At 40.5% G+C, this 14,712-nt stretch overlaps 2 protein-coding genes across 7 annotated transcripts in view; both read left to right on the top strand.

Annotated features, from left to right (window-relative positions):
* evi5b (ecotropic viral integration site 5b) overlaps positions 1–3,303 on the top strand; it is a 70,808-nt gene extending 67,505 nt beyond the window's left edge. For all 5 annotated transcript variants that reach the window (XM_072684131.1, XM_072684133.1, XM_072684130.1 and 2 more), the window contains one exon: positions 214–3,303. In XM_072684131.1, coding sequence (XP_072540232.1) covers positions 214–486 — 273 coding nt within the window. In that variant the 3' untranslated portion in view covers positions 487–3,303. The remainder of the gene's footprint in view (positions 1–213) is intronic.
* A 4,635-nt stretch (positions 3,304–7,938) lies between these two features.
* Positions 7,939–13,336, top strand: gfi1ab (growth factor independent 1A transcription repressor b). Of its 2 annotated transcripts, none has more exons than XM_072684137.1 (6): positions 7,939–8,299; positions 9,223–9,411; positions 9,851–10,203; positions 10,455–10,592; positions 10,882–11,047; positions 11,922–13,336. In XM_072684137.1, the coding sequence occupies exons 1-6, from the start codon at positions 8,188–8,190 to the stop codon at positions 12,098–12,100; spliced, it is 1,137 nt and encodes a 378-aa protein (XP_072540238.1). In that variant the 5' UTR covers positions 7,939–8,187; the 3' UTR covers positions 12,101–13,336. The 2 variants fall into 2 exon arrangements, with proteins under 2 accessions (XP_072540238.1, XP_072540237.1); XM_072684136.1 differs by having other exon boundaries at positions 9,848–10,203.
* Positions 13,337–14,712: the final 1,376 nt, after the last annotated feature.

The following is a 14,712-nucleotide window of genomic DNA, read 5'->3' as shown; positions in this document are numbered from 1 at the left end:
TCTTTACCTTACATGATTGGTGACGCATTACCAAGTGTCCGGGAAGAAATGCATGCATGTGATTTTGATTTTTTTTTTTTTTTTTTTTTAATCCCCGGGGGGCTTACATAGTTATGGTTTGCATGAAGGCTGTGTAATATCTGTAGTCCATTACCCACTGCGCGACATGACGCATGTTTCCATTTGATTCACAGCCATGTCCTTTGTTCACAGATTCGCTGTTTAAAAGGGCAGAGGGGCTTACCCGACCAAACCAATTTTGACGGGATCCACATCGTCAACCACTACGGCGGGGATGACGAGTCGTACCAATCTTCAGACGAAGAAGGGATGAAGCTCCCGTCTCACCTGAGCTCCCTTCCTGGCACTGGGCGTATCACACTCCACCCCCAGCTGGAGGACTCGGACAGCGAGGGGGATGAAGACGGAGAGGGTCTGAGGCTTATGGTGCCCTCTAACAGCAGCCATAAGACCACCACTGTGTGACCACCAACACTACCATAATAGACTGCCCCTGATAGTCTGGGACGGGAAATGACACCCGAAAGCTCATCTTTATAGCCAGGTCCAAAACTGCTATCAACCCATTTATGGCTTTTTAACTACAAATCCCAAGTCAACCTTCACAACACCATGACCTGGGATTTTTGTTTGTTTGTTTGTTTGTTTGTTTTTTGTTCACGTCTGCCTTATCCATTTTGTTTTTGCCAAAATGAGTCAGATGTTCACGTCAGAACTTGCTGTAGGATTGCAGCGGAAATCGGAGAGACCGTTCAGGCCCTCTGAGACCACACTGGACTGGGGCAAATCCAGAAAGCCCTTCGTATGTGAGGGTATGTAGTTTTGTTAGCCTGTGCTTTAGTCTAGCTGAGAAGAAGTGACTTGTATGTTATATAGTATTTTATGCTAGTTTTTATTTTTTAATGATTTTTTTGTTTGTTTGTTTTTGGTTTTTAAACGAACCATCAAAGCCCAGTGGAGTGCATTCATGGGTGCCCACGGCTTTCGAGGGAAACATATTAAAGATTAAGGAACACTATTCTTTAGAGGAGCCGAGTCTCAAACGGCCGACGAAAGTGTCATATCAACCACCAGTAATAAGAGCGAAGCCTTTGTAACCTACAGCATGCAGTACCTCGGTTGACTGTTGAGTTTATGTGAAAGAGGTCTGTGAAGGATCCCATATCAATGTATATATGTACATGCATTTGACTCTAATTATTTTTTTCCTCATCTCCATTATGACTTGAAATGTATCTAATGTATTTCATATTCTCAGTGTACAGTGTACAATTCAGTTGAAAGGGACATGATTACAGTTTTTCTTTTTTTGGAAGACATTTTAATGCAGCACGGTGCAAGCCCCCCCAACCCCCCCAAATATCTTTTCTGTACTGTATCCGATTCTTGATTTCCGACATGGCTTTTTAGCATCAAAATATCACAAATGTGTTTTTCTGTTGCCTGGAACGTTGTCATGGTTTGCTTTTATCACACTGTTTTCTAGCATGTTTTGAAAAGAGCATGTTTTAGATTTTACAGAAGTATCACAGCCTGGGGCATTTGTGTGTGTGTGTATAATATATATATATATATATATATATATATATATATATATATATATATATATATATATATATATATATATATATATATATATATAAATAATTCTCCGTCTTGCCGTAGTTTTTCTGTCCACCCCTCCCAAGCAAGTGCTTCAAACCGGTCAAAAAAAAACAATACAAGCAAACTGAGACACTCTGCTTAACAGGAGTATTTCTCTGTTATTGCTCGTGTTTAGCCCACGTGTTGCATATTTGCACAGAACATACAGACCTCCAAAAGTATTTGGACATTTTGTTCTTTTCTCATCTCTCTCTGCTCCAACACTTCAGGATCCAACCAATCAGGCTAAACAGCATTTACCATGGTCTGTATATATGCATCCATCTCAGGCTGCCAAAAGTATTTGGACAACATTTGTTCCTATTCCTTTTTATTTGCATGTTGCTCTGCTGTCTAGTCCTGACAGTCAGATCATCTGTGAAAATGTGAGTCAGTTTTAGTGTTGGCTACCTGTTCTCACACCACAATGCTAAGGACTTCTACCAGGTATTAGGATTGCTTTAACTGGGTTCTTTTCTTCTCTGTCAGTCAGAGGGGTTCATCTTTTTGTCTCATCCGTTCAGAATGCTTTGTTCCTGAACCAAGCAATCTCCTGTAGCTTCAGTAAACTGCACTCCAGGCCTTTCTGCTCTTGAGATTTGCCAGCGCTTTTAATAGCAAGCTGTGCCGTCCGAAGCTCTGTCTGCAAGCAGTGTTTCCTGCGTATGGTGGCTTTTGACACATCTGCCTACGCCGGTGGTTTCTTTTTAGTGGTGGAATTAGGAGTTAATTTTGGCTTGCCTTATTTTAATATATACTTCATGTGCAATGACACCTCAGCTCTTCTTTGGCGAGAGAGCAGCAGACCAGCAAGGGCGTTAGACGTCCTGCATAGGCGCACTGGCTAAAAATATGCCCACTGGAGGATGTCAGTATTTGCTTTCGTAAAGTCTCTGATTTGTCCAAATACTCTTGGTGACCCTCGTTATGCTGGAAAATCTGTGATGAATGACTGACCCTTAAAATCAATCAAGTCTGATGGTCTGCTTTTGACCTTAGATATTAAATCCTTCACGTCCAAAGTTCTGCATTGCAGAAAGAAAATGAGACCAATGTTACTGTCCTAATACTTTTGGATAAGCGTGTGACAGCCAAGGGATTTTGCATCAACTGAAAAATGCTGGGTTGCTGTAGAAGGCAGCTTGGTCCGTTTTCTGCGCTGTGAATGCAATGTGCTGACCATAGACACGCATATGTGGAAGGTGCCTTGCGATGGCAAGACCGAGTACTTCAAGAGAAGAAGCGTAGAGTGACCTTTGGTCTTTACCTTATTTACAGATCAAACCAAAAAGTAGGAGATTAAGGCACCGACAACAGGAAACCAGTGCGACCTCTGCTATAGTAGCCAGTCCATCTGCGAAAAGGAAGCTTCCGAAATGAATAATGTTCCCGATGCACCCAAGTCATTCAGATACCTGTACTAGAGTCCAGGGGCCTGAAACCCCTCCAACGCTAGAAGGGTCAGCATGCTAAGTGCTGCAGAGAAAAGCTGCGTTATGGAAATTTCACTGGTAGGGCTGGTTAGGGTAATGACGTAGACGTGCTTATGACGGAGCGTAAACACTAAGCCTAGGCTGTGTCTGTATGATGTTAATAGATGAGACTTATCAATTGACAATAAAAATGCTGTTTGACAAACCGTCTTATTTGTGTTCTTAATACCAAGCCCAGACGCTGATTTGTGAGCTCACCAGAGAGATTTGGTTTCTTATGAGAAGTTGGAAATGTCATGGGTTAACTAATTTCAGTAGTTCAGTGGTTTGCAATGATCATGGTTTATGGTTCTGTGGTTAAGCACACTGAAACAAGTGATGGGCTAAATAAATCTACCTGGCTTAGAGTTGCATCCAATCAACACCAATATTTTAAATTTCAGTCCAGTCTAAAAGTCTGATGATTTCTATATAAATTAATTCTTTTTTTCTCTGCTGATTCTGGTTTTACTGTGCATCCCAGGCATCAGCAGAATTGCCAGAAATAAGTAAACCTAAAGGGAAAACCATGCAAATGTGATTTATTTAATGTAGATCATTTCTGATGGCGACCCATGCTGCGGGTTTTTCTCTCCGTCCCAAAATTCTAGACTGTCAGGGGGCTGTGCACAGCACCAGCAGATCAAACTGCACTCGACTTCACTAATGAAACGTGTTCAAAAGAACGTTTGCAGGAAGTGATCTCTCGCAGCTCACAATCACCAAAAATGCACCTCGGCTGAAGAGTGCACAGCCTGATCCACGCTGAAGGGCATAAGACTAGAGAACAGTCCTGGCCTAAGAACATCAGGTAAGCTGTGTGTGTGTTTGTGTGGAATTTTTACAGTGTGTGGACACATTCTGAAAGAATGGCTGTGTAGCCTGAGAATCCAGTCAGTCTTTCAACCAGAGCTTTGAACTAGGTAAATCACGCCCTGTGAAAGCTCCTCACAGTCAGCCCAGCTGCCCTTATGCTTACAACCTGCTGGGTTGACTTGCTTAGTAAAGTCCTGTGTAGTTGTATTGAAACTGTGCTCTCTGCTCGGTGGCTTTTAGGGGTGTTGAATATTGGAGGTTTGATCCGGGCTAGCGTAGGTGTTTGTTTAACTGTGATGAAGAATATGAATATATGTGAGTGTGATTTTGTATATTTGTATCATCCTAACAACTTGTAAACTGTTAAGAGTGTAAAATTTTGCCGTTACACACGTGGTGCCTATAGTGAGAGCTGTGTTTTCACACTTGAGTAGTTTCTGACTCCCATAGTAAAGACTTATTACAATTAAAGTGGCAATGTCAATGTTGGGACAAATGTGGAATAATACATGGATTAGAGGTGGGGTTTCTTTGGTGCTTATTGGATTTTGCGTGTGTGTGTGTGTGTGTGTGTGTGTGTGTGTGTGTTTGTTGGATGGCAGCTGTAAGTCATTTCCCATTAAAGCTTTTGATCTGACTGCTTATACTGTACTAGCTGAGATGTACAGTACTGCACAAAAGCTGTTACTAAACTGTTCAAACTGTTTGTTGAACTCTGCATTAAACGTTTACAGGCAAGAGGTTTTCTTGCCTTAACATAAGTATGAACTAATGCATAGCAAAAATATGTAGGTTAGAAGACCACAGGTTTGGTTGATGACTTCTCTGTGAACTTCAGTCACTGTGTGGAATTTCTTACTTCAACTATATATATATATATATATATATATATATATATATATATATATATATATATATATATATATATATATATAATCTGTGTTAGGATGGTTGCTGTAAGTCCTTGGTTTTCTGGAGTATGGGTTTTAAAAATTAGGGGTTAAACTTACACACATTCTTTTGGACCAGACACAACTGATCAGTTCTACTGTAATTCTACTGTAATTCTGTAAACCTGATCAAACTCAAGTTTCATTTCAAAGAATGTTCTCTAAAAAGTCCAAACAAGAATAGAAAAGCAGCTTTAAGTAAAAGGTGCTTCCACCCAACAAATCATTCAAAGTGTTAGAAATGCATGTAAAGCAAACAAACAAACAGCTGGAGGAACAAACAGGTTACAGAAAGAAATACATAGCATGAGAAATGCTAATGAACGCCCCGCTTTCAAGCGGCTTAAACAATGGGCTCATTTCCTTGCTGATGAATTGAAGTGCTTAATTGCTGCTTTTGTGGCATTTGCGTAATGGCCGCTGAAGCGTTTTATGGAGCCTCTATCAGTGGAGGCCTGGAGGGCCCCGGGGCCGAGGCCTGTAATCACCAGAGGGCACATTGAGCTTTGATTTCCTGCGATGGCTTCATGCAGACATTTCAGATGCAACGTCTGCCCCCGACATCTCGCATTATCAGCTCAGTTTAGGGCAGCTGCTGCTCTGATCGGGCTCGGTTAGCTGTGTGGAGATGTATGATAAAAGAAGCAGGTCTGCAGTAATGCGGATTCTGCTCCTCAGGTCCTGCATGGTTTAGTGTTTTCCTGCTCTAACCCGCAACACACACCAACACACACCAAGACACACCAAGACACACACACACACACACACACACACACACACACTCTTTAACCTGAAGAAGGACTTGGTATTGAGCTGATGAGTTGAGTCAGGTGTGATGAAGGAGGGGACGGCAGGAGCAGGGAAGACTGTCACAGCGTCGGTTTTATTAGTCTGAGACTAGTACAGTGAAGGTGCTGCAGACTACAGTGGTTATAAGGTGGTGCGCTGTATTTACTGATCTTATATATGTGCATCATTTCCTCATGAATACACATTACCTCTATAAAGACATGCTTGTGAGCCGTGTATTTTCCCAATAAATCACATCATGCTTTTAGATGATAAATGGCAATAAATTTGACATTTTGTAACGTATGAAATTCCCATATATTTAGTATACATTCATCTCATACTAAAATATAAGCCAACCTATTTGAAATTAGCCATTTTCAAATATGGGACATATAGTTTAGCCATATATAAATAGTCATTTATTTATATATGGTATGTGCTTTAATTCATATTTACTTAAATGTTTGCTACACATGTGTACATGCATATATTCACCTACAAAGCAAAAACATATGTATGATACACATTTAATGTGTCCAACATATGATATATATGAATGTATATATTATATACATGCATGTAATTATGTTTATTTTAAAGTATACACTCAGTCTTTGGGTATGATCTATGGACATATATGGTCACATAACAGATATCTGTATAGGAACTGCGTGAATGTATGAATGTACACTGTATAGCCTATTCATCTGCAACATAATGGTTATTACACATCATATAGAAATAGAAAAATGGAATCATATAGAAAGCAAGTCTTCGATTTATTAGCTATCCCGTGAATTGGAAATCTGTTTGATCATATTGCTTTAATTTACTTTTGAGTGTACGGCCAAAAGTGAGTCAGCTGAAATATGCTTCACATCAAGCGTACTGTTCTATTTAATTCATGTGGATTTAAATAAATTCAGTTTGTTGCCCTCATTTTTATTTTTATTGAAGTCACACCCTCACAGTACGTGCTGCCAGCCTGGTATTGTGGGCTACTCCAAGCCAAAAGTGCACTCTTCCCTGCTGACGGCACAAGTGAGCGGCAGGTGAGCGGGTGCACTCTCACTCTGGTTAGCCTACCTGCAGTCTGTGTTCTGCAGTGCTGAAAGCACCGCCCTGTCGCAGCCTGTGCCGGGCGTAGCAGGTGTCATGGGGTCGGCGCGGGTCAGCAGCCAGGAGAACAAGGCCGCTCTGTTGCACTACAGTGGGCAACTCAAAAAAGGCAACAAGCACCTCCAAGACAAAGATTCATTTCATTAAGATCTTTTTGAGGAAAACAAACAAAAATGAATGAAATGGATGATGATGAAGATTGCTGAAAAAGTAGGCCAGCATGTAAGTGAATAAATGCATAAACAAATAAGCATGTTTAATCTGCATAATCTGATGACTGCATTATAGCAGGAAAAATCTTCAGAACTATACATATATATATATTTGTGTGTGTGTGTGTGTGTGTGTGTTACCATGCACCCAAATGATACTAATAATAAACAAGTACATTGATATAATGGGGGTGTGTTAGCACAACCATTTCTAACCTCTCCACCACCTACAATTACCAGTTATGGCACCTAGTTTAACAGTAAAGCCGACAATACTGTGTGTTTTAACGGGTTCCTTCACTACTGTTATAATAATCTTACAGGAGTCATATAGTAAAGTCACTGATCCAGCACAATCTGGGTGCACTGTAAATGTTTACAACTGTAACTTTTTACAACTTTCCTTGCACTTCACTGAAAACTAAATATTCAGAGTTTTTTGTGTGTTTCTGTTTATTGGCATTTGTTCTAATATGGTGTTTTACTGGTGTAAACACAAACATCATAAGACTTAATAAACAATTTTACACCTGTTTTTTGGGCAGTGTGAACGCTCCTATAACGCAGCAGTGACCCTGTAGTTGTTTAGTGCCTTTACTGAGTTTAGCTCTGGACGTTATTAACGTTAAACCACCTAATCACACATTTTCTCATCTCTCTGTGTGTGTGTGTGTGTGTGTGTGTGTGTGTGTGTGTGTGTGTGTGTGTGTGCGTGCGCGCGTTCGCGCGATGTTGAAACAGCTCCGTGTTCAGCGTGATCGTCTCGAGCTTCCTGTGCTCGTGCTGCAGCAGATAAAGCGCGTTATCGCCCCTCCTGCCCCCTCCGGACACCTACTGGGGGCAGCAGCTCTGGGGGCAGTAGCAGCAGCAGCAGCACGGGGGTGGAGGAGGGAAGGGGGTGGGGACCGTTCTTTTAAAGCACCTGTCTGGAAAGGAAAAGCAAAAGCACCTGGCAGGCGGGCGGTCAGTGGCGCATGCGCAGATCGCAGCCGGGTCGCTTTAATAGAGGAGCTGCTGCGCTCAGCCTGAGTGGCCTTCAGTTCAGCGCAGAACGCAGGAGCGGCGGAGAGACAGACAGACAGACAGACAGACTGACAGAGGGACGCTGAGAGAGAGAGAGAGAGAGAGAGAGAGACTGTGTGTGTATCAGAATCAGACAGCATGCCGCGCTCGTTCCTGGTGAAGAGTAAGAAAGCGCACAGCTACCACACACCCCGCAGCGTGGAAGAGGAGTACAGCAGACTGGAGGCGCTCATAGCGCACATCTGCACAGGTACGAACACTGACACACACACACACACACACACACACCTTCATACCGCTTCAGTAACGGGCTGGTTTATACACACGCAGTTACTGTTTATTGTATTGGTATAATATTTTTACTGTTTATTATTAGCATTTTTTTTTTGCTTTTCACTTTTTGGATTTATCACTCAGTTTTAAATGTACCGTTATAATACAGTTGTACCAGTTAATATCTGTGGTTTTATTCTTTATATTTTTTAGTACAAACATTTACAAATATTTAAATACATGATATATTTTTAAAAACGTAAAAACAAGAAGAATAGATATACGAAAAACAAGACATCCATTTATATTTATACTAAATGACACTAAAATAATAAAAACGAGGATGATCAAATGTGCTGCGTTGTAAAAACGAAAAAAGACGTTTGTTTGTTTTTTGTTTTTAGCCTGTTAGATCATTTCATTTATAATTTCATGTTAAATATACTCCTCATTTTAGCAAATGGTAATTTACAGGTTTTTTTTGTTTGTTGTTTTTTTTTTTACATTTTTATAAGACTTTTTGTTCAAATAACAAAACAGGTAAAAAAAAAAACATTTTACATTTAAATATGTGATATGATTAAAAAATAAGAATTGTCAACATTTCTAAATAAATTATTTGTAAAATTAATTGTTTATTCAGATTCGTTTTTAATAGTGTATATTCGTTTTCTTTTACTTTATTAATTAATTAATTTATTTATTTATTTATTATTAAGAACATGCAACCATTGCCATCAACGTCAGCATATTCATCATGTTGAAATGAAAGCTCATTTCTCATACATTTGAGTCTTTAACAAGCTCAGCTCTCTCCACATCACTACAATCAGTCTCAATTACAATTACAAACGTTTGTAGAAAGCAGGTCCTAATCAACCTATATTCCTATGTTAACAGACAGTAAGCTTGCTGAGGAACCAGAGGAGGTCTGCCCGGATGGCCGCTCAGACCCTGTTGAGGCCTTTTCTCCGGACCCTGCGGACCTGTGCTCCAGGTCTCCTCCTCTCAGCTGTGGTGGAAGTGTGTGTGACCGCTCTTCGGATTATGAGGACTACTGGCGCCCACCCTCGCCCTCAGCATCACCAGGTAGGCAGAGTGGTCTTCTCATGGCAGTTTATCCTTTCCTTTCATTTTCTCTAGCCCAGAATGTATGAGAGTGTTGTCTGATCTGTATGGGTGGGGGTGGTGTGTGTGTGGGGGGGGGGTTCTAGGCTAATTGACAAAAAAGGAATAGATCTCATGACAGAAACTCTGAAACATCTGAATTGTATCCGTGTCTGTTCAAATCTGAATTGCTCTCGAGGTTATGTGGTTTGTGGCATTAGTAAAAGGCAGTAAAACCACAGGCTGCTCTTTGTTGCACTGTGTGTAAATCAAGCTGGGGCTGATTACCGTTTAGGAGCCCAAAACACAGCAGCCTTCGTTTAACCAACAGAACAGGTATAGCCTGCAGCAGACTGCTGCCTCTGCAAATTAGCATGCCAGTGCTGACTCTGCCTTTTTCTCTTGTTTATCTCCTCAGCAGACTCTGAGAAATCTTTCTCTCCATGTGTGGATGAAACACGACCATTCGCTGTGCCCTTTGGGTCTTACCCCTGGAGCTTCACCCACCATCATCATTCCTCGCTGGACCAGGAGCGGAGTTTTTACACAGAAAGAGTGTCTGAACCCCCTATCTTTAGTGAGAGAGGACCTCCTGGGGCTGGTATTTACAGTCATTACGAGCCCACTACAGCCCTGTTTGAGCGGACCACTGCGCCTGGGCTTTTTGTGGACCGGAACGTCCGTGGAAATGGATCTGAGATGAAGAATGACACGACTGGGCTGTGCAGTCGCCTTATTCTGAACGGAGCTTTCAAATGCATTAAATGCAGCAAGGTACGAGGGCCCACTATAGTGTTCAGCTGGACACATATACACAACCCAGTGATGTTACAAAGCCTCTCAGATGGGACGATATGTTTGCTGAGCACTGTTTACTGTGTGCTTTTTGGCTTCTTAGTGTCCCGTCATTGATTGCCTTTATGCTTCATTGTTGTCCTCTTGTTTATGCTGTCTGAAGTGACCTTGAGCCTAATTAAGGTGCGGTATAACTCACCTTACACTTTAATTACTTTTCTGCACCACAGGTGTTCTCCACACCTCACGGCCTGGAGGTCCACGTCCGGAGGTCGCACAGTGGCACGAGGCCCTTTGCTTGTGACATCTGTGGGAAAACCTTCGGCCATGCAGTCAGCTTGGAACAACACAGAGCTGTTCACTCACAGGTATGAGACCAAGTACTTTGATGAGACAACACATGAACCGTGATCATGCAGGAGATCCAAAATCATATACCACCATATACTACCATAAAGAAATAGTGATTAAAAATATTAGTCTTCCCTTAGAAGCACATTCACTAGTGTAGTATATTCGGATCTTGGTTAGCTGGGTTGGAGATGATAACAGCTAAAAAGTAGATCTCCAGGTGTAGTGTTGGTGACCACTATTGAATACTATTAGTATTCAATAAAAAGATTTAGATGGTTAAGTGTGACATCTCTCATCATACAGGAGAGGAGTTTTGACTGCAAAATCTGTGGGAAAAGCTTCAAACGGTCCTCCACCCTGTCCACACATCTCCTGATCCACTCGGACACTCGACCATACCCGTGTCAGTACTGCGGCAAGAGGTTCCACCAGAAATCTGACATGAAGAAGCATACGTTTATCCACACAGGTAATACAGCCTCACAATGCTCGTCACGTTTTATTTTAGAAGAGTCCACCAAATGACACGTCACCGTAATCAGTGTTGATTTTCCAGGCCCTTTGTGAGCCTGTTTGGTGTAGGGAAAGCAGGGCACACCCTGTTGTGGGGTAAACTGTAACACAGATTTGTGTGTAGTTAAACAAGTCCAAGCTGAACATGCTTTTGGCTATCTTCTCATATGATCATATCAGTGTCATCTATGAATACTGACCAGATGCAGACAGATATTCTTAAATTTCACCTTAGAGACTTCTTCTTCCATTAAAGTAACTTTCATTCTAAAATGATATTTTGAAGCATTTATAATACTCACAGTCAGAGCTAGCCAGACTACAGTACAGCCTCCACATGACAGGGTTAGTTAATAGTGTTACCAAACTCTAGCCAGAGAAACAATGAGAGGATTCCATAACCCTCCACATAAGTTAGGAAATTTCTTAATTGTTTTTTAATTAAAAATACATTATATACATGTGGATGTTAATAAATTAAATTAGACTTATATTTATATAATAATTAAATTACATATTATATATATCATCATTTCAATGTGCTCATATTTGCTGAGCAACTTTGTGGTCAATAAAAAATTTGAATATTTATTTTTATTAATCACATTTATTTGCACATTTATTTACTTTTTTTTAATAAGGCAAATATGTTGCTTGTAGGCTCTAATATGCTGTGTATTCCTTAATGAATTACGTAAAAGAAATTATATATATATGTATTTAAAAAATCTGAAATCTGACATCTGTGAGCTTAAAAATGTGAGCGTATGATTAGGAGGGAAATGTCCAAACCATTGACGTGTGTGTTTTTCTTGTGTTTTGTTTGACAGGAGAGAAGCCTCACAAGTGTCAGGTGTGTGGGAAAGCATTCAGTCAGAGCTCTAATCTGATAACGCACAGTCGCAAACACACGGGCTTCAAGCCGTTCGCCTGCGAGCTGTGCGGGAAGGGCTTCCAGCGCAAGGTCGACCTGAGGAGACACAAGGAAACACAGCACGGCCTCAAGTGAGGGGCAACAACGACCCTCCAAACGTTTTTTTTTTTATTTTTTTTTTTTTTATAAACCCACCTGAATTCTGACGAAGCCAGTCCTAGTCCTCCCGCGCTGGGATTGGCTAACGGCTCATACCTACTCTGTCCAAACTAGCGAATGTTTACGATCAGCCAATCACAACGCAAAGAAGATACTGCTAGCCAATCTCCGCGCAGGGGGCGGAGCCTGTCCGAATACCGGTGGAGAAAACCCTCGAACCTCGTGCTCGAACTCCTCTCTGATGAGCTCTGATGGATGATGGACGGTTTGCTAGCTGTTTTGACGCCCGCACAGTCAACGCCCTCGGTTTACTGCAAGCTACAGACACTTCTTTCGGGTTCTGTAAGGTTTAGAAAAGTGTTTGGGTGTTTATGCTTCTTGTGGACTGTATGAGTCAGCATCAGTCCAGCAGGTCTGGCAGCAACTAAAGACCCACAGCCTTGCTAAGAGAAATCTGTCCCTAATTATTATCGCCATATTCGGCCCCAATACCTCCGTAATATCAACATGGTGAAAGGCTCCATAAAGTCAAAAATAAGCTGTAACTAATCTATTTATCAGTGCAGTGATGAGCATCTTAACCCACAAGGGGGTTGGGTGTTTTGTGGGTGTCCAAACGAATTAAGGTCCAAATCATTTTAGAATTTCATACAGAAATACTGAAGGTCACAAAGATTCGCCGATGTGTGTTTTTAACACATGACATTCCCACTAGTCTCATGTGGGTGTGTATCCATATGAAAGTGTGTGCGTGTGTGTGTCTGTGTAGTGCAGCCCTGAACGCTGAACCCAAAATATTATCACCAAAATAGAGTAATGGTGGAGGCGCTATCAGAGAGAGAGATCAGCTGATGAGCAGAAAATCAGCGCAGAGCAGAGCAGGTGCAGGCAAAACACAGACCTACAGAAACCTGCGTGATTTCGCTGTTTGGGGAAGACAGAGACTTAACTGATCTGGACACTGGTCAAACACTTTCCACCCCCTTTCACGCTCCTGCCCAAACAAGGTTTATTTCTGTTTTTTTTTTTTTTATTATTATTATTATTATTATTTTGCTTCTGTTTATAAGTGAGATTTGCACACGAGTGGTCTGTGTTTATGGAGGTGGGCCGCAGTGGTCTGCAGGACGCGTGCGGAGTAAATGTATTAAATTGTTAATGCTCGTTTGAAACAGTAAAACGCTATTTATTGATGAACGTGGTTTGAATAAAAATGACTGGAAATCATGTCCGTGTTTGTATTCGTTTGTTAACGCGTCGTGTTTCATATAAAACAGTGAAGAAACACAACGAAAAGAAAAGGCAAGAAAACGAAGAAATAAAGAAACCTCTGATCACAGATCTGAACTAACACTAGTTTACGTTTCACAAACAAGGCATATTGTATAAAATAAAAAGCTTTCTAATTCACGCGTTTTAAATGTTTAACTATTAAAGCGTATAAATGTGGGAATTTTACTTAACGCTGGAATTTATTTCAGTAAAAAAATCGGGCTGCACTGGAAACAACAACAACAACAACAACAACAATAATAATAATAATAATAATAATAATAATAATAATAATATGTGTCTATCGCTCTTGGCTCTAAGACCAAACGTGGTTTGAAAGCTATAAATGTTTAATATGACCTGCAGCACAGAGTGAGGCGAGATCAGTGTGTGTGCGTGTTTGTGCGCGCGCACACCAAACAGACCTCACTGTTTAAATGTTCAAAACCTCAGAGAGAGAGATTACCTATTATATATAAACGCACAATAGCACGGTGATAAAGAGCTTTCATTATTATTATTATTATTATTATTATTATTATTATTATTAATAATAACATGGTTTGATAAGAATGTTCTTTATATAATAATAATAATAATAATAATAATAGAAACAATACTATCAATAATAACAATAAAAATAGTAAAAGTCAGTAAATAAAAAGAAAAATAGGAATCAAAATAAGCAAATCATTCAGAACCCTTTTTTTTAATCAGGGAAATATGTTTTCGCAGCACAGATTTTTTCTTTGCTGTAGTTTTCTAAAAACAATTACAGACCCCCGCCTTTACCGTTTTATCCAGCTTAGGTAAAATCATTGTGATTGTGAACACTGAAGGTGAAAAATTTGGTTTTAAATCAAACATTTTGATTCTAACATTTTATTATTATTTAAAAGATGTAAACATTTCTCATTTATATCACCTTGAAATGATTTATTTAAACATCGTTAAAATGATTATTATTAATATTCTTATTGCACGCAACCGCTCGATGGGAATAAACCCGGTTCAGAGTGAAAATCAGACTGTCTGATTGTTGCTCCTCTGTTTCCTGACTGAAAGCCTGGTTGCGCAGATGAAGCGTGAAGAAACGAGCAGACCGCGATTCTCTGCAGACAAAGCGCTCAACTCTGCACTCAACCCAGAGCAGCTCTGTAAACAACACGGCTAGTTTAATAACTGTGGTTCTGCTTATCTGCATGTTTTTTATTGTAGATTTACTGAAGATTAACTGTAGATTAACCTGCCTTCCTGCTTAACTTTCACTGAACAGTGAGTGCAGACTGCTGAACAAACCTGCTACAAACATCATG

The sequence above is a fragment of the Salminus brasiliensis genome, chromosome 7, assembly GCF_030463535.1.
Source record: "Salminus brasiliensis chromosome 7, fSalBra1.hap2, whole genome shotgun sequence".
In the NCBI taxonomy this organism is placed as follows: domain Eukaryota; kingdom Metazoa; phylum Chordata; class Actinopteri; order Characiformes; family Bryconidae; genus Salminus; species Salminus brasiliensis.
Note: the sequence above shows the minus strand (reverse complement) of the source record. Positions and strands in the feature narration are given on the sequence as shown.